This window comes from Gadus morhua, chromosome 14 (assembly GCF_902167405.1).
Source record: "Gadus morhua chromosome 14, gadMor3.0, whole genome shotgun sequence".
Classification (NCBI taxonomy): domain Eukaryota; kingdom Metazoa; phylum Chordata; class Actinopteri; order Gadiformes; family Gadidae; genus Gadus; species Gadus morhua.
Genome location: NC_044061.1, coordinates 10443324 through 10471157, shown reverse-complemented (window position 1 = coordinate 10471157; position 27834 = coordinate 10443324). Strand labels below are relative to the sequence as shown.

The following is a 27834-nucleotide window of genomic DNA, read 5'->3' as shown; positions in this document are numbered from 1 at the left end:
CAAGGCCAAAATATGAAAATCTGCAGACAATTTTATTAAATCCACAAATTTTGTATGTACAGCAAAATGAAATCTCACAATGTTAAATCTGTTACCTCAATATTACATGGCATTATCTCAAAACCAAAATAAATTGCACACCCATAACCTTTATACACAGAGGAAGATGTCATAATCATCTACTCACTTTTAGCAGACGCGTGTCTCCCAAGACAAGAAAAAAGAATTCGGAAAAAGTCTGAAGTGTTCAGTTAGTTTCAGTCAAACAGTAAGCTTTCCTCCAGACCAAGCACTTCTGTTACATGCGCTGACATGAGCTCTTCGTTCCTAATAATTGTTTCTTCCCCCTTTCAGAAGTCAACCTTAAATGGTCAATCTGAAAGCGCTATAAATGGTCAGCAGCATTACAATTCACACAGAATTCATTTAGAAATATCTGTCTTCATCATAATGAGAATTTCCTTGTGTGCATGTTAATAATTTTGCATGTGAGAAAAAAAACGAAACTTTATTTACTGGCACCATTCAACCAGCCAGCAAAATTAAAATGGAGGAAGCCTTACCATTGGCATCTCCTGTGAACATTAGTTAAACTGACGAGGCCTAGTCTCTGCTGGGAAGGATTTTTGTGCAGTAGTCCATATTATGCGATGAAGTCTTGCTCTCCAACTTACAATCTGTATAAATAAAATACAATTACCGGTAAATAAACTCTCAAACTTGAAGTAGGTCTATGTTAGTACTTTGGGTGATATGGTGAGGCGTCTACTTGCCCAAAACCCATTGCCCCCCGCATCACCCCCCAAAAGCAGCAAGCTAGAAGATTCCAGACGCAAGCTCAGAACCCACACTTAGCAGCATTAAGTGTTTACTTCATCGAGGGAACATGAACATTTTCCTTCACAAAGTATGACTAACAGGTTTTGGGCTGGAATAAGTAAAGAAAAAGTAAATCCTGTTATGGGTCACAAGCTAGGAATTTGAGATTTCCTGTATTCTTTAGATTTAGTCAAACCTGTTTGACATACTGAGTGATACACTTTTGAAGAAAGTCACTGAATATTGACAACTAATGTCGTTCTGAAATCAGTTCCAGTATTCAGCCAAAGCAGTGGTCTTGGATTGAACAAGATGTAATTATGTGATAGACCAATGTTGGACTGGAGAAGAAATAATGATCAAAGAGAGTGGACACAACAAACACACTAGGGCACCTCAAGCAGGAGAAATCACTTGGCAACTCTTTTTAGAACATTACATAACTACAAAAAAATATATACCGTAGTTGATCTCAAATATATGGCATTGGCAACAGAGAGAAGAATAACAATAAACTCAACTACTTAGTGCTTGATTTCTCATTCATTAAGTCATTCAGGATATTTATCTTTGTCCGCACAGTCGATCGACCCTACTAGTAACTGTCTTTACTCGTGGTGAAATATTTCAGCTGTATTTTTCTATTAGAGGCCTCTCTGTATTACAATACAATGTTCTACCAACACAGGAGGACTTTGTACGCCAGTCAAACATTGGCGCTCTGGCTTCTGAGCTCTTGTAACATTCCTACAATATGGAGACTCAAACCTAGTCACAGCACAGGTCATGTCATTTATTTGTAGGCCAAAAAAAACAACATTTCTTTTTACAAAGAAATAAAATAAATGAGCTAAAAAAGAATCCAGTTATTTTTCATTGTCATGGTTTTTCAAACCATTTCGATGGGCGATGAACTATTGTTGTCTTTTTGAGAAATAATATGAGGTCATCCCCATTCAAACAACCTCTGAAACACTTGGACGGATGCTGTTAGACACCAACCAAAACACACACATACAGACACACACAAAAACACGTCATTCGTGTGCACCACACATACACAAACAATGGCACAAGTACGCACATACTCAACATCTGCGGAAATCCCGTCTCATGTGAACATCGGCGATATGAGCGCCATTTACGGGCTGCCTGGTACGTTAAGTATTAAATTATATATTTGGAGAACAATATATTTAATAACAATATATTAGATCAGACATTAGCTGTTTAGCCAGAACTCAGTAGCACGTATCTCAGTAGTAAGTCTATATACCAGCAGGTCTTGGACAGAAATGTTGCACTATTTAACGTCATTTTTAATCAGAGACTGGTTGACAACAGGCCACCGTCAAAATAACAAAAAACAAAGCTGTTGGTGAATGCTTGTGTTGCCGCTGGATACGAGGCATTATCTATCTATTTATAATTTCTTCACTCCAATACAACGTAGAAGATGATCGGATATGTGCGAAAATGTGTTTGTTAACTGAATGGAAGTTTTAATTCAAACAGATCTGCTGTTTGTGTTAAACAATTGCAGTTAAAGGATGGACAGTGAATTGAGGAAAAGCTTAATATTTCCGTAAAATCATATTGAGTGAACTTCTTGATTTTACCGATCAGATTTGCATTTCCAGCTGATATGCCTTGTAACCCGAACACAAATATTCCCCTTTCACCACAAAAGCCAAACATTTCAGTTCATATGACGTTCAGCCATGAGGGAAAATTCCCGTACTTAAAAAAGTTTTTCTTGATCACCAACAACTAAAAAATAAATCGGGCACAAATAATAAATAAGGTTTTGAGTAAAAATAAAATAAAATAAAAGTGCAATGATTCAACATGGACTTTTACAGCACATTCTGGTTCTGCCGACTTCAGCTGGCAGCGGGACGGATATCACATACCGCTTCTATCATTCTGATCTTATCTTAAAGACGGTTCTAGACGCCGCTAGAGGGCGAGACTGGGTGCTCCGTAGAATTCGTATAAAGTATAGGAACGGGCAGAATCCTAAAAGCAAGCAAACTGTCTCACAACTGGCCCAAAGGCATTCTTCATAGGGTTTGAAACTGCCGCGAAGGAATATGCGAGCCCTCAGTCACTGGGAAAAGAAGAAAACCATTCCATTGGCCCGTTGGCTCAGGAAAACCTACCATTAACCCCGGAAATGCAGAAACAAAAAAGGTGCGGGTAGATTGTAGTGAGGACTCCCACCTAACTGTGTTGAGCAGCAGACAGCAGTTTCTAGTCCTCTTAAGCTTTGGGCAGTTAAAACAAGAGAGGAGAGGGGGGGACAGGACGGGACGGGACGATGATCGAGAGAGCGAGAGTGCCAGAGATCCCATGTACCCAGGATGAGCTCCAGTTGAGGGCGTTGGCACTGTGCTGATTGGCTAGTCAAAAAGGACCCTGGAGAGAAGATGGGGCAATGTGATTGGAGGACGAAGAAGTGGTGGGCGGGGCTGGTCTTACAGGTGGCGCGGGAGGCGGGGTCAGTGGCATAGAGGGGGGAAAATAAGAGGCGGTTCTGGGAGAGTGGAAGCGACACTCCAACGCCCCGTCTACCTGTCCTTGAGTTCTCGCGTGACACGCTTGGTGATGCGGCCACAGAGCAGACCTACCAGGAAGAGAACGCACACGCCAACTGCGATCATGAACAGGATGTAGTTCTTTGAGGGTGACGTCATCACCTGCATGGCCAGGTCAGAGAAACCCTCTGCTGGCGCCACCTGGGGGACAGACAGACAGACATAGGGCACATAATGTTTCTCATTAATCAAGATACATGAAAAAAAAGCACCATTAGCTTTGTTTATTGCCGTTTGTTGCCACTGTGGTCAATCAAACACATTTCCTAGCTGCTGGCAGGGGTGAGTGGCCTTTTGTTTGCTGTCCATTTTCTCCTGTTTTTTGACAAAGTTAGGAGTATAAGCTCACCCTTTGTATTTTGTTTTATTTAGAAGGACTATTTTTGTTTAAGGTATGTCTTTCGTGTTTGTTATATTGGCCCAGGCTCACCCTGACGTATAACTTATTTTGGAATTGATATTAATTTTTCAATAAATCCTTTTGTTAACATGTGAAACCAAGTCTCTTTTAGTGTTTGAGTTTGCTTTATTTTAGCCCCTCTATCCACTAGACTGGAGGGTCGTAACACAGAGTGAGATCGGCCACAATAACCACAATAACCAGCAGACAAAAGTTGTATTTCGCCGTAGAGGACTTTGCCATAAAGTACAAACAAATAAAATAATACCATTGATAAAAATAAAGTCGAGATCCGCCCATGACACTGCAATGTTTGTTACGGGATTGTTATCATTCGTTACCTTTGCAGCATAGCTCCACATGTCGATGCGGTCCTGCAGCCTCTTCTTGCACTCGGGCTGCAATCGAACCCTCTTGTCCTGCAGCGCCTCCATTAGACAACTCATCTCTGAACAGAGGGACAGAGAGAGCACAGATGAGAGGAAACCAAAGAGACAGAGAGAGAGGGACGGAGACCGAGACATTTGGAGAGAGAGCGAGAGCGAGAGAGAGAGAGAGAGAGCGAGAGAGAGAGAGAGAGAGGAGAGAGAGAGAGAGAGAGAGAGAGAGAGAGAGAGAGAGAGAGAGACAGGGGGAGAGAGAGAGAGAGAGAGAGAGAGAGAGAGAGAGACCGGGGGAGAGACAGGGGGAGAGAGAGGGAGAGAGAAATGTCAGAGACACAGATGGGAAAGACGAGGGCGATACGGTGGCGGCTCGAGATATATCGAGATATAGTGAATGAGAACAAGGCAGGGCAAAAAGCGAAAAATATCAAACAAGTGGAAGACCGAGAGGAGGGCGACGGGGCGAGAACGATGGACAAGAGATGGAGAGAATCCAAGCTGAGATGATTCAAGAACAAACGGCAACCAACACCCGCCCCCAACCATCCTCCCAACTTTTGATAGCAGCTTTCAGTTCTCAAGAAGAGCACCTAGCCCATAGCGAAACTAAACGGCCCAGGGATTCTGTCCTCTAAACCCTTGAGGTTTTCAACTGGTCTTACACAGTGTTGTTATAACAAGCAGCCCGAGTATTTTTTCATAATGGCCAGAAGGGCCCCGATACTGAATCAGAGAGCACAGTACAGTCCTCATCAGCGATTCTGATGAGGACCGTACTGTGATATTATAGAAGTTCATCGTGGGATTTAAAGTGACTTCTCCACTTTAAAAGGTGACATGTTATACCACCAGCTGTGAGTTTGATCAGCCATTACAAGCCGTTTAGAAAATCTGCCTCTTCTGACATCACAAGTGGGCGTGTTCACCTAGAGGTACGACCGATAGATGCACCCACTTGTGATGTCAGAAGAGGTCGATTTGCAAAACGGCTCACCTCTGGTGGTGTAATATGTCACCTTTAAACCTGAATATTAACAACGACCACTACAATATTAACGACGACTACAATATTTTGACAATGATGCTGAATGCATTGTATGGAGTTCATAAGGCAAACATCTGTGGTTTGCTACCGGGGGGGGGTCACTGTGCTACGTGTCAGTGTGTGTGTGTGTGTGTGGTCACTGACGTCGTCCGCGGCCCGGGGTGATGGCCGCACAGTGGTGCTTGAGGTCCAGGGCGCAGGCCGTGTGCAGCACCGGGTCCACGAAGATGTCCGCCTTGCTCTCCTTCAGGATGTTCAGCACCTCCTGGGAACGGAGACAGAAAGCAAGCACACACACACACACACATTTATTGAATTGATATGCATTTATTTATATCATTTTTTTGTTGGACTTTTATTCATACAAATTTAACCTCATTGAGGCTTAACCCCTCTTTTTTCAATATAGACCTGATTAGCAGCAGCCAACGCTTACATCGTCCTACAAAGAGAGAATAAGGCCGCTCTTTAGCTGAGCTAAAGAGCGGGCCCCCCCCCCCCCCCCCCCCCCCCCATCTTACATTATTTTTCAATAACGGGACGACCTCCAAGCTTTTTATTCTGCTCATATCACAATAACCAACATTGATTAGTTATGAATTGCCTTCATTGATAATATGATTTTGTTTTTATCGACAACATTTTTATATTCTTCCATGACTAGTGCTTGCGCTAATTGGTTTTGTGTTGTCAGAGGTACCATATGGTGGATAGCTCTATTTTCACCGTGTTGATGTTGTTGTTGCCGTTAGGGATGTTCACGATGAGTGGACTAGTTGTTACTGCACTTTCAGTCAGCACCAAAATACTAGTCGGGTAAGGACTTCTTTAGAAATGATTTTCTGATACATTTATTTCTGCCGATAGGGAACCCACCCTTACATTGTATTACCCCACGCTTTTCCATCCTAGAACTATTAAACCGGGTTAGATGGTTTTCGCTGAAGGTTACCGGTGGTACGATTTAGTGTCCCACTAGCTGATTGCGACCACCTGATACCTCCTCCCTCACCCCTCACCTTCCAACGACGTAGGAGAAAGGCTAACGGTGGCCTGCGTTGGCCTGTAAGGTGCAAGAAAGTACTTGCAAATGCAGGATTTTTCAACCTAGAACTTATTTACCGATAATTTTGGATCTAAGGAGACCAATGCGAACAACATATTTTAAATTGGACCACTAGGTGGGCAGGAGCTCTGCAGCTGCATGCAATCTTTGGGGCAATAATGCGCAATCAATAAATAAAAAAGATCCCTGCAAAAGGAATAGGACTTATTTTTTGATCTATGTGCAGGACACGTCCTTATCGTTATTACAATCTCAACTCTCCTACACCCAAAGAATTTAGATGACTCTCCCAGATAACAGACTCCGGTGTGTGTGTGGTGTGTGTGTGTGTTGTGTGTGTGTGTGTGTGTGTGTGTGTGTGTGGTGTGTGTGTGTGTGTGGTGACGTACCTTCTTGCAGGCGTCCTGTCTGATCTTCAGCAGGTTCACCTTGAGACATTCCTCCACCTGCCCCGTCTGCTCCTGGCCGCCGCCTCACTCGGCACACAGCCTGGAGATCTAGACGGAGGAGGGGATGGCAGAGACATGGAGCTGGTGGATTCACTAGGGATCGCTCAATGCCACTTTTTGGTTTACGACCTGAAACCCATACTGCAATCTTAAGTATAGCTGTAACTCATCCTGTAATATTTATCTAAATATTAATAATCGATGTATACGGGAATGAATTGTATGCCATTAAACAAAGAATGATCAAGTCTTCACACAATAATGTATAGATCACAAGCTTCATAATACAAATCGACAAATATGATCACTAAGCATCGCCATTAAACACTGATCCCCACCACCCACCATATGACCAACCCCATGCTCCTCTAGCCCCTCAAATATCATTTTCCTTTAATTCAATCTACCTTTAGAGTTTAATCAAATAACACTGCTGGCACTAGCACACAGATTTAACATAATTAACATTATCCACGAGAGTACCCATATGCAGGCAAAGGGACCATCTGTTCAAATGGTTTAAACAGATTTTTCAAAAAGATTTAATCACCAACATAGTGTATGTCCGCATACACATTCCCATTAGACCGTGTGACCGCTATGAATGGTGAGAAATGACTCTGGCATGGTATGTAGTGGTAGTGATCCTATGGATCTGCCCCACATTCAAAAGTCAGCTTTACAAAATATATATGATAAGGAGATAAGCACTTCTAATACATATAAGGCCAGTACCGGTCAAATAACTATATATTATCGGGGCCTCCTATTTTCTGTATATTAAGGCACAGTACACTAATGGGTATTTTGTGTTAATGTGTGTATTATCGTAGTCTGTGGTAGTTTAATTATTTATAATTTTGTACAGTGCACCATCTTTGGTGTTATAACATGTGTACGTTTTTTCCTCATGAAAGCGTGTTGCGTCCGTGTACCTCGTCTGTGCAATGCATCTGCAGCTGTGGGTCCAGTCTGTAGTCCAGGGCAGACTCCTGGAGAATCACTCTGATCTGGTCCTCACAGTCAGGAGACAGCCTCTGACACACACACACACACACACACACACAACACACACACACACACACACACACACACACACACACACACACACACACACACACACACACACACACACAGCATTAGCAAAGCAGAAACACACACCTAAATCTTGATGTACGCTGGTTGAACCAGATACCCAATATGAAGGCTCTATACTACAAACGGATACACAGTAAAAACACTAGCTACTAACGGGGCATACCATTATTAGCATGGAGTTCGCAGAGCAATCCCAAGCTGCACATACCGTTCGGTTATCCTCACCCCCCCCCCCCCCAACCACTACCACTAACCTTGGACTTCACCGGAAAGAGAGTGAGGCCTGGTTCTCACTTTAAATGAAATATGCAGTAGGGATTGGACCAACCTGGTCGGCGTACTTCAGCTTGAGGCAGCTGATGACCCGTCCCTCCAGCTCCGTGTCGTCGCTGGCCTTGTTCAGCACCGGCTGGCAGAACTTAGGGATGTCGGCGCGGCACGCCTTCCGCAGGACCGGGTTCAGCCGGTAGTCTGCGGGGAGGGGGGAGCAGCAGGCTTGGATTTCAGAGGAATTCTCTCTAATCCAGAGCAATTTTCTAGGTAATTTCCTCTGTGTTCACTCTCTGTTTGGATGCTCTTCTTGGACACGTGCGATTTCGCTCAAGGTTTTATTTTAGTGGTATGAGTGTGTTAAGGTCTAGGACAGTGGTCTCTGCTTTCAAAGTAGGCCAACCACACTCACGAAACTGAACTGAGCATGAACTCCCTATTGTTTATATTTGCTTCGTGAAGGTCAGTCAGGCTTACATATTTTTCAAAAATAGAATTGCTTTCCTTCAATACGCCTGATGGTAATGTCAGGCAACAAATGCCTGGTTGGTGAAAAATAACAAGAAATAATTAATAAAAAGGTTTTAGAAAAAAAAGCTAAAAAGTTGTATGTTTTTGCAATTCAAAAACCATTACCAAAGATATCTTCACCCTCAAATACCATAGGAACACTCCACCGTGATTTAATAACACAAGAGGACACATTTTTGCTAGGCCTGCTTGCTACATTGTGCCAATAATGAGGCAAAAGCACACCCCTGTGTAATGATGTGATTATACCACCGGTACCACCAGAACTGTGTTCTGTGTGTTCTGTCTCTAGGTGATGGTTGTGTTCTAGGTGATCTGTCTCTAGGTGGTGGGTGTGTTCTGTGTTCTGTCTCTAGGTGGTATCTGTGTTCTCTATGTACCTGTGTTCTGTGTGTTTTGCCTCTAGGTGGTGGCTCTGTTCTGTGTGTTCTGCCTCTAGGTGGTGGCTGTGTTCTGTGTGTTCTGCCTCTAGGTGGTGGGTGTGTTCTGTGTGTTCTGTCTCTAGGTGGTGGGTGTGTTCTGTGTGTTCTGCCTCTAGGTGGTGGGTGTGTTCTGTGTGTTCTGCCTCTAGGTGGTGGGTGTGTTCTGTGTGTTCTGTCTCTAGGTGGTGGCTGTGTTCTGTCTCTAGGTGATGGCTGTGTTATGTGTGTTCTGTCTCTAGGTGGTGGGTGTGTTCTGTGTGTTCTGCCTCTAGGTGGTGGGTGTGTTCTGTGTGTTCTGTCTCTAGGTGGTGGCTGTGTTCTGTGTGTTCTGTCTCTAGGTGATGGCTGTGTTCTGTGTGTTCTGTCTCTAGGTGGTGGCTGTGTTCTGTGTGTTTTGTCTCTAGGTGGTGGGTGTGTTCTGTGTGTTCTGTCTCTAGGTGGCGCTTGTGTTCTGGGTGTTCTGTCTCTAGGTGATGGTCCTGTTCTGTGTGTTCTGCCTCTAGGTGGTGGCTGTGTTCCGTGTGTTCTGTCTCTAGGTGGTGGCTGTGTTCTCTATGTACCTGTGTTCTGGTGATCTGTCTCTTGGTGATCATCTGTTTACACTTGGGGTCCATCAGCTCGCTGTTCTTGTTTCATGCTTCAGACACTGGAGAACATTCCTGGCATCCGCCTCTGTACAGAACCTCTGGCACAGAGACATGAAGGGAAACAGAGATATAGAGTCACAGAAAGTGAGACAGGGAGAGAGGATTTCTCTAAATATAGAAATAAATTCCTAATAAGAACACATAAAAAATGTGTAAATAAATAAATGAAAAACGAAGGGCAAACACATTAATTAAAAGGGCAATATCCATCGTGAGCAACAGTGACGTGTTGTTTATATATGATCTAACATGGAGTTTGATGTTGACTGGGAAGAGTGGGGGAGGGGGAGAGGGGCGGGGTTCACACGGCGATCAAATGTCTCAATATTAAAGCAAGCATCCGGAAAAACAGTCCGAGGTGCACGCAGCAGCCAGGTTAAAAACCACCCCACAGTGTCATCAAGTCCCATTCCCCTTTCATCTCCAGCTTTCCCCTCCTTCACCGCTACTGCGGTATTCCTCGATCAAAGCCACCATTTTAAGTTATTCCTACAAGGGGGTCATCGATAATCCCCCCCCCCCCCCCCCCCCCCCCACCACCTCTGCCCTTACCTTGATCATCTGCTTGCACACCCTCATGAGCTGGTAGTCGAGCTCGGGGTCGCTCATCTCCGACTCCTGTAGCCGGAAGACACGCTGGTGGCACCGAGACGTCAGCTGCTTCTTGTTCTCCTTCAGACACTCAATCATCTGAGGGAGCGAGAGTGGGAGAGGAACAGGCTCCATCAATACTACAAGAATACAATGACACACAAAGTATGTATGTCAGACATGAATGGAGAGCTGGTGTGACCTTCAAATGTCATTATGGATGATTCAGTTGACAAAGACTGCTAATTTAAATAAGTGTCATTAAGTAAATGAACACATTTTTTTTATACAAGATTAGGGCACAGGTTTATATTTACAGCTGAGAGAGAGAGAGAGAGAGAGAGAGAGAGAGAGAGAGAGAGAGAGAGGAGAGAGAGGAGAGAGAGAGAGAGAGAGAGAGAGAGAGAGAGAGAGAGAGAGAGAGAGAGAGAGAGAGAGAGAGAGAGAGAGAGAGGAGACAGGACCAGGGATTAAAACCGGTTGGAACGAGGACATGTCTCAGGTGTCACTTTCTGGTTTTTCATTTCTATTTCTGATATCCACTCTGTCTAGGGGATTGATTGTAGACTGTTCCACCAGCATTGGAAAGAAGCAACAATGTGCCTTACTCTGCAATTCAGCCCATTTCTTTAAACTTGACCAGACTACAGGAGCTAATATTTCATAAATTACAGTCACTTGATTTTACCAGTTTTTCTTCGGGTTACTTTTATTTAATTGTTCTAACACTTATTTCCAAGCTCTTCTCATTTCCACCTTTATATTCAAACGAATAGGGCGTAAGTTATCGCACAGGGAGTGCTGAAGATATTTGTTTCAGTATTATGTCATAGCATATCTATTTATTTATGTATTTATGCATTTATCTCATATTGACTTCATATGTTGGTAGGCCTGTATGCTTGGTATAAACGAAGGCTCTGAGCGGCTACTGCTGCTGCTGCTGCTGCTGTTGGTGTTGGTTGTAGTGTTGGTGTGGTGTGTGTTGGTTGTAGTGTTGGTGGTGGTGGTGTTTGGTGGTGTTGGTGGTGTTGGTACCTGGGCGTTCCCGAAGGCCACATTGGAGCAGAGATGGCTGATGTCATTCTTACAGGAGTCGTACAACTCAGGCTCCAGACGAATGTCTTCAGACTGAGGAGAGGAAATAAGCCAGGGAGGAGGTTAAAGAAGCAGAGGGCACGATTAGCTTGCCAAGTTTAGTCCTTTACCATTTTGGGCGGCTTCTTAATAAATCCACCAGGCCAAAAGACTAATTATATAACCTTCTTTACTTTACAAATAGTTAATGAATAAGCCTTTGCTATATACTGGAAATGCATTGCACAGACGAGGTACACGATGCGACACGCTTTCATGAGAAAAAAACGTACACATGTAAAAACACGAAAGTGGTGCACTGTAACAATACTGCAATGTAACTAAAGGGGGCACATATCGGACACCGCCCAGACTCAAACCAACAGCCTTTATCCTACCACTGCGTTGCATCTCGTCTGACCCATTCGTCATAAAAGTTGAAATTTTTGCAATTTCATTGCATAAAATGGCATAAATATGACGCATATTTCATTGGATATTTTAAGAAAACGTGCCACATAATCAAGGATATTTGGCCGCAACAATCACAAAAAACACCGCATTTTCTGGAGGGACTGTCTGACGCCGCCGTGACTTCCCATGATGGTGCTGCGTTCAACCCAAGGCTTTGGAGACAGGAAGGGGTCTTTACCATCTCCAGCTCCTCCACGCGGAGCTGCTTGCGACACTTGAGGGCGACGCGCTGCTCTTTGGCCTCCTGCAGGGTGTCGTTCTTCACCGTGGTGCTCAGGCAGATGACCACGTCCACCCTGGGGGGGGGGGGGACACAGACAACTGCCGTTTTGGAATCGGCTCATTGGTGATTGATTGGCTCCCTTATTCACTTTTTAATTTAGTCAATTATTCATGAATACAAAGCTGGTGTGACTGCTTTTGTGGTGTATTTAGGTCAATTTAAATAAATGTCATTAAGTTAATTAACTATAAATGAAATACTAGATTAGTGCACAGGTTAATATTTACAGCTGCAATAATTTGAGGCGCGCGCGCGAGAGAGAGAGAGAGAGAGAGAGAGAGAGAGAGAGAGAGAGAGAGAGAGAGAGAGAGAGAGAGAGAGAGAGAGAGAGAGAGAGAGAGAGAGAGAGAGAGAGAGAGAGAGAGAGAGAGAGAGAGAGAGAGAGCCCAGTGAATTCAACCGGTGGGAACATTGGTGCATGATTGGCTATAGTCAACCCTTCATATGTCACTATTTAGGGAATAAGTGTAGAGGGAATTCAGACAGTAATTGAGGGACGGTGATCCATCAGTAATCCAACGGCATGACATGTTTTGGTTAGTCTCTGGACTGATACATGTCACGACGAGTCGTGTCACACTCCTTCGATGTTACCCTGCGAGCACTCATTTGCATAAAGAACCTGGCCTCAATTGTAGACTTAATATCCACGGCGCTATGGCTATCAAGTAGTGCACTATGTAGAGAGCCAGATTTGCACACTCGGGCAAAAGTGGACCAACAGAGCCAAGTGTGTGAGGAAGATAACGGATAAGAGATGGTGGCAACCCAAGTGCCTGGATGGAAATGCTGCCGATGGGACCCAGAGTTGTGCCACCTGGGCGGTCAAAGTGCCTTTTCGACCGAGGGGACCACTCACTTCTTCTTGATGTTGGGGCACAGCTTGAGGACATCCTCTTTGCAGGCCATCTTGAACTTGTAGGAGAAGTGAAAGTCTTTCATCTGCACCTGTGTGTCAGAGAAGCAGACGGAGAGAGGAGTGAACGGTGGAGGAGGAACACGGACAGGGAGGTGACGATGGCGGGAGGCGGGGGACATATAAAGAGATACGGTGAGGGAAGAGATGAAACGACAGAGCGAGAACTGGAGGGCCGGGGGGAAAGGACGTGACAGAGGAGGCAGAGGCAGCAGGAGTGGGGGAGAGAAGGAAGAATGGGGGGTTGGAGATCTCCAGGGGTAGGGGATACTGACCAATTGGAAGTGGGTGACACCCACGGCACACTTTTCGTTCATTTCCTTTTGGTGTTTATTCTGGACCAGACACTCCATCAGGTCGCCAGTATCAACCTGGTTATCGGCAACATCCTGGGACACACACACACACACAGGTCAAAGAGCTTTACCACTTAACTTATATATCAATAATATATGTGACCACATTGTATTTGGGTTGTGTGTGTGTGTGTGTGTGTGTGTGTGTGTGTGTGTGTGTGTGTGTGTGTGTGTGTGTGTGTGTGTGTGTGTGTGTGTGTGTGTGTGTGTGTGTGTGTGTTCTCACATGACAGTGTGCTTGGATGATAGGCTCACAGGCTCTGATTAACAGAGCATCAATCTGGATGTCCTGCAAACACAAAATACAGGTCAGCCTTTGGGGATCCATCTTTCTTTCAGAACAGCCTTCTGGTTGACACTCGTCGTCTTCACGCAACACCAGCGCCACATCAGCGGACGCAGAGGGCTGCGAGACTGATGGCCACAGTGGGTCGAGTTTAAGGGGAGGTCAGACTAAGATCCAGGTGAGCCAGTACCTCGGATTCTAGCTCGGTCAGGTTGCCCACCACCTCCCTGCAGGCTGGCATCAGATCCTCCAGGTGGTCCTGGAGACACTCCAGCTCCTATAGAGCGAGAGGGGGGGAGAGGGAGAGAAACGAGGTAGAGATGATTAAAAACAAACAGCAAGAAACATCCATCCCCAACTGTGTTGCCACAGTTACCTTGAAAAAGTAATCCGATTACTGATTACTAGTTACTCCTTAAAATAGTGACTTAGTTACTTTACTGATTACTTGATGTTAAAAGTAACTAAGTTAGATTACAAGTTACTTTATTAGTTACATTTCGTTTTTTTATTTTATTTACTAAGTAACGCGTTACTGGCATCACTGTTCCCCAACCATCCTCCATCCTTTTAATAGCAGCTTTCAGTCTCAAGGGGCGCTCCCAGCTGATAAGAGAAACTTCAGACACGTTCCTTTAATCTTGATCTGTTTGGTTTCAATACTAGTCATACTGTATGACCCAGGCGATACGCTGATTAAATACATGGTCTTAGCAATGGCAAAGTAAGTAGAGTACCGCTACTGATGGCAGCGTCTTACGCGAGCTAAAATGCCAAAACGATAGTATTCAACAGGTAATAAACCCTGGCAACAGCACCTGCCCGGTGTCGGTCTTCTCACTGCACCACTTCCCCAGGTCCGTCATGCAGCGCCTCTGGAGCTCCGGCTCCAGCTTCACGTCCAGCGCCCTCTGGTGGAGAATCCGCTGCACCTCCACCTTGCAGTCCCTAGAGAGCTGTGTGTGCAGTCGCACGCACGTTATGGCACATTAATGCTAGAACCTTTGTGTAATAAAAATGTACAGGATTCCATTGAATTAAATTGAAATTTGAACACGTCTGATTTAAACTTGCTGATTCAAATAAACACGGCCGTCATAATTAAAAAAATTATATCCAAAGTGTTATTGGGCACGAATTCCCAAAGGTGGAGGAAATTTTAAAAAAGGGAAGGTTTACATTAATGCCCACAAACACATGCAGACACACAGGGGACATAACCATAATACACCATCCAGTTCTCCAGGGATTAATTACTGTTACTATAGCCAATTAAATTTGCACCTTGTCCGCAACTCAAACCCTTTAGAAATCGAATTTCTTCTTGTGATTTAAATACTTTCCACCCACAATGCATTTATCACCAATTAAGTGTGGTATCCTTTGAAGTGAAAGTTTGTGTGTGCGTTGATCTTGGACGCAAAGTGTCTCTGGATGCAGGCAAGCAGACAGATGGCTTCATTGGAATTAGCAAGGACCTCCCCATGAGGGCCAGTCACAGTCTGACAGGCAAAGCCCCAAGATTATAATTATCCAAACATCGTCAGCGCAACATTGTCGGCCTCAGCATCGCAACAGTTATCTTGTTGACATTCTCATCTCATCATGATGATTTAGCATTCGAAAAGATCACCGCCATCATCAAACACCTTCCACATCATCCCAATACGGTGATTAATATGGTCATAGCTTCTAGAAAAACACACTTACATAGTTTTCTGGACCAAGCTGTCAAATAATACAAGAAAATATTAAAGGTCATTAATGTACAGGGTTCCAAGGAGATCCCACTAGATATTGCCTATATTGACAATATTTTCAGTGTAAATAAAGATGTATAGAGAATATTCTAGGCCTTTTCAGTGGGTGTCTAGCGGTTAAAAGCAGTTAGCAGGGTGACTGACGTCAAAAGTGGTGTCTTTGTAATCATTGTACAAAGAATGTCATCATTTATGAACGACAGTTGTAAGTGGTGGGACTGGCGACTTGATGTTAGCGTTCGTCATCAGGGAATTGAAGCTCTGTGATGGTGTTGCGTGGACGGAGCCATCGGACGTGTCCGGTTGCTGTGGAGCACTTTCCATTAATTATCAAGGCACCATTTCCCAGCCGAATGAAAAGGTTGACGGGAAGGCTTATTAGAAGTGGTGCTGATGGCTCCAGTGAAGCTGAGCAGTTACCCAGCTAGCATTTAAAACCCTGAATGGATCCAAGATGGGCCCATTCCCAACGGGATTCAAATGATTCTTTGGCTGATGCCATTTGCAGGAATATCTAATATTTATACTTGATTAATAAACTTGAATCCAATCAATTAATTCACAAATGAGTTGATTGGATGGCCTAAGCTAGTAATGTTTTCTGGTGGAGTGGCATTGGAGGAAGACCTGGATTGGAGGGAGGTTTTTTGCTGTTGGATACTTTCAAATTCTATCTTACTCTAGCTGGTTCCTCCACACAGTCTACCCTAGCCTTCAACGACTCAAGATATTCCTCTATTATTTATACACACAAATCGCATTATTATTGTTAGCGGCGGCTAGCCTGCAAGTTGATGGCGAGAGCTCGTCCGGGAGACGGTTCGCCGCCCGGCCGGGACCGTGCTCGTGCGTCTCACCCGTCTGCCTTGCTCCTCGGTGCGGTAGGCGTGGCGGTAGAGGCAGGAGAAGACGGCGCCGGGGGGCATCAGCTCGCTGGTCTCGTTCCAGCCGCGCGTGTGGCACAGGCGAGCCGCATCCCCCTCGCACTTCAAATACAGGATGGGGTCCAGTCTGACAAAAACAGGGCGGGAGGCGGGTAACCCGATGAGCACTTCTACAACTACAGAACTAGTGGAAGACTTCGTATTAACACGTTTTGTTTGAATACATTTCACTTTTAACATGACAATCGTTTTTTAATACATTATTTCTAAAATTTTATTTTTTTCATTTTATGATTTCACACACAAAATCATTATTATTCTATTATTATTATTATGCAATATACGATCAGTAACAATAATATAATGAACGCACTTCATTATATGAACATTATATGTGCTGATCCCAAAGCCTGCCTACCAAGAGTTAGAGGGTTGAATTCCCTAATGTTGCTCAGCGAGTACAGCAGCAGTGAAACACTGACAAGACGTACTGCGTTAATAAGATGCAGCTCTCTTGAACGGGGGGGGGGGGAGAACGGAGCAAATGGAATTAAGCGGGCGTAGTTCGAGGGCGGGGGATAAGGAAGAACAAAGGTGAAAATAGGAGAGAAGGAGATAGACGGGCGATTAACAGGTCTGCTGGGAGAAGGGGATGGAATACTGAGCAGCCCGAGCGCAGGAGCAGAAAGGAGATCTAAAGTGTTGGATCGGGGAGAGAGGGGAACCTCAGAGAGGTGGTGGTGAGAGGGCGGAGGCAGTTGACCAAGGATGAGAATCATACTTACTTCCAGTCTCTTGAGATGAAGTACTGGAGCTCCAGAAGCCTGTGTTCACAGTCACCCACCATTTTCTCTGTGTAGAGGTGTTCCATCAAACACGACAGAATCCTACACACACACACACACACACAAAGCTTTAACACATGAAATGCATTCTGGGAAAGAGTGGGGATGTGCTATCCCTGTAGTCTGGGACCACGCCAATTTTAATAAACAATAAACATGGCGACACTTGAGGCAATTACTAAACTTGTCCAGTCTGAGCTAATGGCAGAAAAAGATACAGCAGCTGCTTCTTTCTGCCATTGTCGTCGCAGGTAACGTGCCTACTTGAACATTCACAGTCACATTCCCGTACTGTGTGGTGGTGGAGTTCATGTTAACCAAGGTCTTAATGTTTACATTATTAAAATGGGTTATGGGTAACCCTATCTTAACCCACAACCCCTTAACCTAATGATATATAATAATAATTGCTGGATGAACTGATTTTAATTAATATAATGATGCCGTTACCAATCCCATTTATAAAAGCTAATATTGGCAGCCCTTGTGTGTGTGTGTGTGTGTGTGTGTGTGTGTGTGTGTGTGTGTGTGTGTGTGTGTGTGTGTGTGTGTGTGTGTGTGTGTGTGTGTGTGTGTGTGTGTGTGTGTGTGTGTAAGATTCTGTTGTGTTTGTAGGATCTCCATTAGCCGTCGTCATGTGCGCAGGTGTGTGCAGGTGTGTGTATGTGTGCAGGTGTGTGTGCTCACATGGGGTCCCCGCTGCGGATGTGTTTGCAGGCCGTCTGGATGACCGACTCACACGCCTCGTTCAGGGCCCGGTCGATGCGGTAGTCGGCCCCGGGGTCGGCGGACTGCACCAGGTTCTGGAGCTGGGGGAGCGATGGCCTTCTTCAGTTCCGATACTTTTGCATTTGACTAAATCCCAATCACCGGTAGTCACATTCCCCCTGCTCTACACAGTATGTTTTGTAGATAAACACATGCTTGTTTTGAAATCAACGATTTTTCTTGCTCTGGTCGAAAGAAAACTTGTGAAAAATCGCTTTGGAATCGTCAATAACTTATTTTTAAGGACATTTATACGCCAGAAAACAAAATACCCCCGCACAGACACCCCTCAAGTGACACTTGTGGAAATGCTGTGACTAATAACTATGGTCTATGCTTTGCTTTGGTTCTATTCCAATACATTCAGTGGACCACTGTGTGATTATCATCCTCCGTTAAATCTTGGCTTTGAGAGGCTGTTGGTGGAGGAGGTGAAAGTGTGGGTGGGGGGGGGGGATACTTACAGCGTTCTGGCAGAGGTTCTCCACGGTGGCACTCCGGTCACCCCGGCCCACCTTCATGAGACAGTGGAGGGTGCGCCCTTTGCGATGGAGCCCGGAGCAGTGGGTCTCGATCTCGCCCCGGCAGTGGAGCACGATCTCGGGGCTTAGGGAGAAGTCCTCCATCAGCATCCTCCGGTAGTCCAGCATCTCTCCCTGGCACTCCCCGCTAACCATACGCCCTGCACACGCACCGATGCAACAACACGCACTATAATAAAACGAACATCTCCAACACGTATCTGAGCCTGATTAATAGGGAACGTGGGCTTGGTTTAGACCGTCGTGAGACAGGACACAGACACACACACAGACACACCAACCAGGCGTCTCACACACACCATGGCTATAACCAACAGGTGTGCAGCACTCACCGCGGTGCACGGCGGACTCTAGGCACAGCAGCAGGTAGGAGAGGCGAGCCTCGCGGGCCCGGGGCAGGTTGTTCTCCAGGTTGCAGTGCTGCTTCCTCAGGTCCGCCTTGCAGGCCTTGGCCAGCGAGTAGCTGACCCTGTAGTCCTGGGCGATCAGCTTCTGCCGTGTGGTCAGCGCATCGCGGCACTGGCGGTGGTCGAGGTGCGGGCAGGCAGGAATACATGTAGGATGATCAATATTTCTTAGGGTATCACAACAACAAACTACAGAGAAGGAGGTACTGGTTTTAGTCATGATAACAGGTTTTTAGTCACAGTATGAGTCTAATAGGCCTTTCACACCGCCGCAAAATCGAAGCCTGTTTCGGGATAGTTCGGAACTAGAGCCAGTGTTTTGGTTTCACAACGCCAGAGAACCGGCTCCGGCCTGTAAAAACCGGTTCAACTCCAACCCCAGGATTGAGATGGGCTAGAACGAGAACTGCCTTTGCGCCAGGGGAAGGGGGCGGGGTTATCCTTACCTTCATAAACAGGAAGACCAATGAAGACCGGCATTTTTAAAAACACAGAAGTAAACAATGGACGTGAAGACGAAAACGCAGTGGACCGTGGAGGAGACAACCTGTCTCCTTGGATTCTGGTCTTCTTCCAAGGTCCAGAACAAGTTAGAGGGAGAAACCCGGACAAAGGCTATCTTTGAAAGCGGAGACGTATGCAGACGTTTGCAGTGACGTCATGACATTGCTCTCGCCGGCTCCATGGCTGGCTCTGGCTGGTGTGAAACCAACTGGTTCATAACTGGGATAAGACTGGAACCAGTTTTGAACTGGCCCTAGCACCAGCCCGGAACTGGCTCTTGGTTATTTTTGGTGTGAAAGGCCTATAATTGACGTCACAATTGTATGTTTTTCAAGAGTCAGTTAAGTGAGAAAGTACCCCACAAGAATACAGGTACAGATGCAATGTGTGTTTGTTTGTTGAATTGTGTGGAGCTCTTAAATGTGTGTCATTTGTAAATGAGGTTTGCGCAGTGCTACCTTCTCTGACATAGCCTCCTCAAACTTATGGTTGAAGAGACACTTGTAGACTTTCCCTTCGCCGGCCTGGGTCTGTGGAGAACAGGATGGGAAGAGAGAGGGTTATTTTAAGAGATGAGATGCTCATCAGGCGAGACCTTAAAAGAGAAGCATCGAATCAGATACAAATATTTAAAACATAATTAGCCATTAACCGAGATACAGTGTTGATGCCATGCATCGATAGAAAATCTTACATTCAGTGGCCATTGCAAAATTCATTCACAGTGGGATTTTGTTTTGTAATACGTTTGATAGGTAAGACTTAGTGGAAGCGTTAAGTGATGAGGTTCCTTCATAGATTTATAAATTGCATTTAGTCACTCTAAAACTGTTGTTCATGGCGAACAAGTGAGATAACAGCTCTGCAGAGCTGTTTTTCCATTCTAGGCTGCTGCAGAAACAAGGCATTGCAAGATGGGGTTGGACATATCCCTAAGTAGATATAAAGGGTGCTCATTTCATGGAATTATACACTTGTTAAAACATACTTTGATGATCTCTGCCAAGCCCGTTCCGCTCGATGCCACTAAATTCTACACACTGCAAAAAGCCTTTAAAAATACAACAAACGTGATAAGGAAATAAAAAGACACCCTAACTAACTACGGATAAAAAACAAGCCAGCAGGCCAGTGGGTAAGGCCACCGCCTGTGGAGCAGCGATACTCTAAAAGAGGACGCGTACGTTCTCACAGAAGCGCTCGCGGTCGTCTCGACAGGAGAAGTAGAGGTAGCGGTCCAGGTGGAAATCGTCCGACGACAGCTCTGCCACCCGCATGATGGCCTTCTTACAGTCCTCCTTGATGGGGTTGGTCTGCACCTCCTGCTCCGCCTCCCTGACCAGGGCCTTCTCCAGGCAGCCGATCACCTTGCCCTGGGAATGGACGTCCTGGGTAGGAGGCAAGAGGAGACGGGTGAAGCAAAAGGGGAGGGAAAGACGGAGAATGGATTGGGAAAATGAAGGACAAAACAGGAAATAGACAAGGAAAAGTAAAATGAAAGGTGAACATATAAACAATGTCTGAAGCGTGCATCATAGCATCACACACATACAGACACTCATTTAAACAGTGAGAGATACAAACACAGAAAACCATCACAATATGTATGCTCACCTGCACAGACCAAACACAGATCCAATCATAGACACAAACATTCCCAGACGCACACGCAACCCCCCCAATCCCCCCCCCCCCCATCCCCTCCCCCCCATCGCGGCTTACCTTCTGTCCTACATTGACACTGCCGCAGTGCATGGAGTTGATGTCCTCTTTGCACTTGTCCATGAAGCCACAGATGATGCGGGGTAGTCACTGAAGATGATGCTGGTCATCTTAGTGATGTACTGGTTGCACTGGTACTCGCTGATGTTGGTCCGGTGATCCACCAAGCAGGACACCAGGAACCCCTTCCCCCGCTCCTCCTCGTTGCACTCTTTGATCTGCGCACAGCGGGCCCAAATACGCACGTCAACGTCACCGAGCACCGAGCTTTTTGTCTGATATATAATATATTCAATATTAGTTTAAAACTATCCTCAAAACAAACGTACAATAGACTACTGAAGATGGCTTATTGGCATGTCATCCCCTGTTGAAGGATAACTATCTTATTTCAAAATGTCGTCAGGCCCTTATCTTTTATTTGGCAGGTTTATCTTTCATTTTGCAAAGTCATTAGCATACATCAGAATATTGGAACGGGTTCATCTACCTTAGCTGTCACATCCTGCTCATACACATCGCAAATTGTGAATGCAAGGTCAAAACGTCGACAGGAAAAGAGCTGTGCAAACAAAACAAAGGACTACGGTCGTCGACCCTAGGACTTTTATTTGTAGCCCTATTGGAAGGCCGAGGCCAGCCCTGGACCATGTGATGCACGCACACGCACACACACACCTCTGAGAGGGTGCTGCGGCACACCTCCGTGGCCACCGACTCAAACTTGGGATCCATGGTGAGATTGAGTTTGTAGTTCCACAGAAGCTGATGGATAAAAGAAAGACATGAATGCATACAGAAGGATACATCTATTACAAAAGGCAGAGTTGAAATTCAAAGAAATCAATGACATCTAAACTCTAAAGACATTCATAGATTTTTCCCTTTGCATTTTTCTGGACTCTTTCCGGACTTGCCTCTACTTCTCCCTTGGTGTTTCCAATTAAAAGGCTTTACCCCTTGTGCATTTCATACCTCTCCCTCCCACACTCCTTTCTAGACCAATCCTTCCCCGTCATCTTCTAGCGCCGTTTCCTTCCACTCAACCAATCTTTATCCAAGTCCAACACTTTCTGATTTATGGCTGCAAGTGCGAGTGTGTATCTATATATAGATAGAGATGCTGATATGGGTCTGCGTGCCAGATATATAAACGAGTGCTTCTGTGTGAGCGCTTTGGGCTCTGTTTGCTTCTTTGCATGTGTTGAGGTCTCATTTAATGGGACACGTTAATTAACCTGTCTCAGAAAAACCTTCAACCTCAGTCGTAAAACCCAGTACTGAAACCCCGGCAGGGTCTGTGCATCTAAAGTGAGTAAGTAAATCATTGAAATGTGTTGTCGTTGCCTGCAGGGGTTACTTACATGGTTACAGTCTGCGGCTAGCTCCATTTCCTACAGAGTGAGGCAGAGAGACAGGTAGGTAGAGAGACAGGGTGAAACAGAGATAGAGAGGCAAGTAAGAGCGGGAGGGGTGAATGGAGAGAGCCAGAGGAAGACAGAGAGAGAGAGACAGACAGAGGTAAGGGAGTTAATAAATACAAATTTGGAGCAGTTTGAATACAGCTGACTCACATAGACTCAGTTTGTCAACTCTCTCTCACACACACACACACACACACACACACACACACACACACACACACACACACACACACACACACACACACACACACACACACACACACACACACACACACACACACAAGATTGGCAGAGAGACCGAACCAATAGTTACACTTGCTCAACAAAGTTGAGCTGCAAGTACTAGAAATTGTGCAACACACTGAAGAATAAGGGCAGTAAACAAGGTGCTGGCGTCACGCCAATTGACTTGCGGTCTTCAGTCTATCCGGCCTGTGGTCTGGTGGATGGAGGAAGGGACAAAGGTTGACATGACGCAACATGCTTCACTCAAAACCACCCATCGGAGGAAAACAAATCACCAAGACTTCGGGAGGGTTTGAGAGGGACAGAGTGAGCATTGCTAGGTGAAGGGAGAGAAAGAGGCGTGAAGCAAGAAAGAATGACAGAGAAGGATTATGTGGAGAACTAAGTGTCATATATACTATGTGTCTCCAAGACTCAAAACAAGCAGGTTTTATCTGCTAGGGCTGTAGTTGCAAAGGAGCCAAACATACTAAAAACAATATTTCTCCGCTTATAGGTTTTGCAATCGTTAGCCCATCTTCTTAATCCAACATGTATAGATAGATGGTTTGGGAAACAGAAAATTGCCTGTGTTTTTACTGTAGGAAGACAGACTAGAAGGCCATCCAATCATTTCATTAGGGCTGAATGAAATTATTAGAAAGGCTTATAAGGGATGCAACAGCCACAGATCGTTTTTTTGATAAAGATTTTATTTTTTTGTTATTATTGTGAAATATATTGCCTTATTTAGCTTTAATGGTAGGTAAACTAGGTCAGGTTCATCCCAGGCAGGAAGGACCCTCTTAGCTGAGATCTTCCTCAGCAGTTAGTTGCAAACAGAAGTAAGCAGGTCTTTTGGTCAAATACTTCAGCAGTCAGCTTTCATGAAAGACTAACAGATATATATATACCGGTGCAAACGCTTCCTCTTATTCAGTGATGGCCCTGGGAGACATGACATGAAACCGCACACAGTAGCAATATACGAACATTAGAGGCGATAAAAACCGTCCTTGCAAAATAGAGGACCGTGAAAATGATGGTATGAGCTAATTCATTATGGCATTACATTGTTCTGTGAGGATGAAAGGCCGGCGGAAATAGAGCAGGCGGTGAGCAGTTTGGGATGATCAAGCCTATCTCATGGCCGTGGCTAAGTGGGCTGGGGCTGATGAGAGTTTGAATAAGCAGTATGGCTGCAGCTCTTCCGTTAGAAGGTGCTCCTCTGAAAGAAGACCAAGCCCACTGCACAATGTGGAATCATTCACTTTTGGCAAATGTCACACGACAGAGACTGTGGAAAGGTCTGCTGCATGCATGGTCTTACATAGCCGACAGATCTCACATCTCAGTTTGATAAGGATTTCCGGGAAACACAGGGCAATTCTATCAAATTGGACTGACACACCCACACTGTTCGGAATCTCATACGGAGACAATAGCTATGTGACAGCATGCATCTTGATGCAGCAATGGTGATGCTGCTGCCCTCGAGATCACAAAAAAACACTGTGGCATCCGGTATCTGCAGGAAGATGTACTCATTTGCATGCATTAGCAGGGCAAAATAACCATCACCATTTGCACGACCACTCCCAAACACCTTAGCACAGACTCCTGCTATGCAATCTAATTAAAACGATTTAAAATCGATTAAAAAAAAAAAGTGATGGCCAAAGTCCAGAGACAAAACTGTGTAATGTCCCATCCCCTAGCTAATGCCTAACATAGTGATTCTTAAACTATATTTACGAACGTATCCCTCTCGGATATTCTCAAATCGGTCTGGCTTGCTCCTCTTCTGTTCAGAGCGCTGATCTGTGCGAAGGACGAGGAGGAGTATGAATCAACCAGCTGATGCCAGAGACAGAGAGAGCGCCTCAACATGTTCTCCCTCTGCTGTGCTGTAAACACTGTTATTACACCAAACCAACGGCATGATTCAGACCTTCGGGAAAGCACAGGTGCGCAACGCGGGTTGTCAAAGTAAACTGACATGGCCGACTGGGCGAGTGTCCCAGTCACTGGTTGACGCTCAAATCCGGACTGCTGCGAAACCACCATATATATACCATATCATCCGCTGAAGAAGTAAGCAGAGGAAAAGGTGCAGGGAGACTACTAGGCTAGTGGAGATCAAGTGGAGGCTGCTATCCTTGGATAAGGATGGATCAGTTTGATGTCAGCTTTGAGCGCCTTTGAGGGCCATTGTAAGTGATGCAGCAAGGGCCACGTCATGGAGAAATGTAAACAGACGGACTGAATTGCTTAAGGGGCCCAAGGGGGGGGGGGGGGGGGGGGGGGGGGTGCGCCGCATCTCCAAACTTTATTGATGATGTCAGGATTTCACACAGTCATGATTTTAGCTCAGATGAGGATGGCCCTGGTTTGAATATTCTGCAAAGAGGCAGTCTGTGCAACATGTGAGTGGTTGCATGTGTCTGTGTGTGCGTGTTGACGTGATGCATTATGTGTGTGCATGCATGTGTGCATGCATAAGGGTCTTCCGGTCCCCACCTTCTCCACTTCTTCAGACGACGATATGATATTTATAGATGTAATTTACCTCTTCGTCAGGCCACAGCTGCTACAGAGTCATAGCAAAGTAATTATTCCAACAATTAAGGTCCTGCCTGGAGCCAGTGCTGCACGTCAGCAGCGTTGTTAAGGGGGTGGTGAGAGTGCCACCAGGACAGAGGGAAATAGATGGCCGGAATTGTTGCCAGACGCTCAAAAAAAAAGATTCCCCAAAGGATTGTTAAGACCAATGTGGATTGATCGCTCATTGAATGGTGCTTGAATTGGGGAAATCAAAAAAAACTGTTATGATGGCTCCACAGCGGATTGGATTTTAGGGTGGGAGTTAGCAAGTTGTCAACAACCAACAAGCAGAACACAAGCAATATCCCAGGAAATACGTGGGCTTTTACAGAAGTAAAACGCAAAGCAGACAGACCCTCCCATTCATACTTTTTTGTTGAGCAGACAAATACACAAAGCACCTATTCATGAAAACACTCACCTATCAGTACTCTAAAATGTCTACTCAACCACAAATATGGGTGGCACTGAAGTAACAGTATTCATGAAAAAATAATTAACAAACAGCATCCACCCATTTGGTTTTACAAGGGCATGATGCAACCAATTGCCATCTTTATTGTATCATTGCTTTGTCAGATAATATCACAGACAGACCACTGTTTGAAAATATGAATGGGACCACTATGACAAATCGAAGAGCTGGCACCCTCATCTCATTTTAGCCTGCCCAAAACATTACAGATGATCCCGATACAATGGTGCTGTCCAAAACTCGAGCTGGGATCACTACAAGAAGGTTGAATAAGGTTTTGACTTGGCAAACACCATGATTCTGGACTTCTGGCTAGTGAGTCAAACACTGGTAGGATCAGAGCGAGACTGCACAGGAGAACATACTTCATGAATCAGGTCCAGACTGGGACTCAACAAGTCTTCATGGACCTTATGATGGCTCAATTGTGTTAAAAATGTGCTCAATGCACCAGAATGGGATACTGTTAATATTGTGATGCACCAACCCCTTTGAATGTAGCGGAAGAGAGAGGGGAGGTAAAGAGAAAGTTGATAGAGTAAGGAGAAGTGGTGACTGGTGGAAAACACGGAAACAGAGAGTTGCTTGGTGGAGGGATGAGACACTGTTCACATAGTGACCCATGTACGTGGACACCATTTCGAGGGAGAAGATAATCGTTAATTTTCTAGATTTATAGCGCGTGAAGCTGACGTTCATGCGGCGTAATATAAGTCCACGATATAAAGCCGCGTGTTCGTCACCTGACATGGACAAAGATGTTACAGTCTATGGTTAGTGGTTACTTCGCGGTAGACTGCCCGGAACTCTGCGCCTACAGTGTTTACAAGATCGTCACTTGACTTAAGCAGAAATGTGGCTGTCCTTGGGTTACATTATTTGGTGATCTACAAATAATCATGAGCCGTCTTAACTCGATCTAGTGCTCAACCTAGAGATTACAATCGGTTAAATAATACCACTATCCTTCCAATTCACTAATGTACTCTGAATCCTAAATAGAAATACAACCAGACGCCAAACCCATTCAGCCTTAAGATACACAGTACTACTGCGCTCCAGAGACAGATCTCTCTGTCGCATTGACAAGATTACACTTGTTGTTCTCTCACAGAGACCATGTCCAACCATGCCTCGTCCAGCTTGGGCATGATAAACAGGCGACACACCCAGGGAGAGAGAGGGAGAGAAGGTAACCACAGCTTGACACAATCCAGCAAGGAGACTCCACCCGCATACCTCTTTACGATCCTGGAGACACTCCAGCACAGCCAGGTTGTTGGTCCAGGTGTGCTTGGGACACAGGCGGGACAAGTCCTCCCGGCAGGCCTCCTCTTCGGCCAGCTTCCAGCCGGTCGTCCTTCGAGGCTGGGAGGCCGCAGCGACAGGGACATCCCTCGGCGCTGCTTTCATTCCGGGAGGGTTGGGTGGGTCCACGGGGACGTTAGCCATAGCATTATTTTGTGTTTTAAAACCTCGAACGTTGCAAAAGATGCAAAATGAAACGAGCGTCAACAACAGGAGCTGCTGAGCACGTCTGTACGCCGCCATCTTCGGGGTGATAACGTCCACTGTAGCTAGACGGCAGCACTGAGCCGCTGCTGGCAGGGCTCACCTAGAAATAGAATTGCTAGAAAGACACTCTCGGATTCTAGCAGCTAGAAAGACCTGTGTACCACATATATTCTATAAATACATAAACATATGTATCATATTAGGTTTTGGAATTATGTTTTGTCTCATTGAGAATCAAATATAAATTTTACATTGGAGACATAGCCGGCATTACGGCAAAACAAAGTTGAACCCTAAATTAACATATTAATTGAGTTACATTAATAAAACATTTGCACACAAATAACCTGGATTATGCATGCATACATTCCCCCCTAGTTTTAGAATCGTTCCACTTCTATTTTTGGAAGTTTAAGATCAGTCTGCAGGTAATTCCATGCTGTGTGTGC

The 27834-nt window shown here is 45.2% G+C and overlaps 1 protein-coding gene across 1 annotated transcript; it reads right to left on the bottom strand.

Annotated features, from left to right (window-relative positions):
- Window positions 1-8: 8 nt before the first annotated feature.
- LOC115559289 (Golgi apparatus protein 1-like) lies at window positions 9-27452 on the bottom strand. Its single transcript, XM_030378095.1, is given in 29 exon segments — window positions 9-3557; window positions 4158-4264; window positions 5389-5509; window positions 6700-6807; window positions 7695-7796; window positions 8186-8328; window positions 9039-9045; window positions 9641-9712; window positions 9715-9765; window positions 10280-10417; window positions 11357-11449; window positions 12048-12165; window positions 13012-13100; window positions 13344-13457; window positions 13651-13713; window positions 13901-13987; window positions 14529-14666; window positions 16328-16481; window positions 17140-17241; window positions 17887-18008; window positions 18432-18649; window positions 18842-19028; window positions 19879-19950; window positions 20605-20808; window positions 21143-21223; window positions 21226-21360; window positions 21821-21907; window positions 22507-22536; window positions 27110-27452. Coding segments are annotated over 29 exon segments (3423 nt in total). The 5' UTR covers window positions 27422-27452; the 3' UTR covers window positions 9-3389.
- Window positions 27453-27834: the final 382 nt, after the last annotated feature.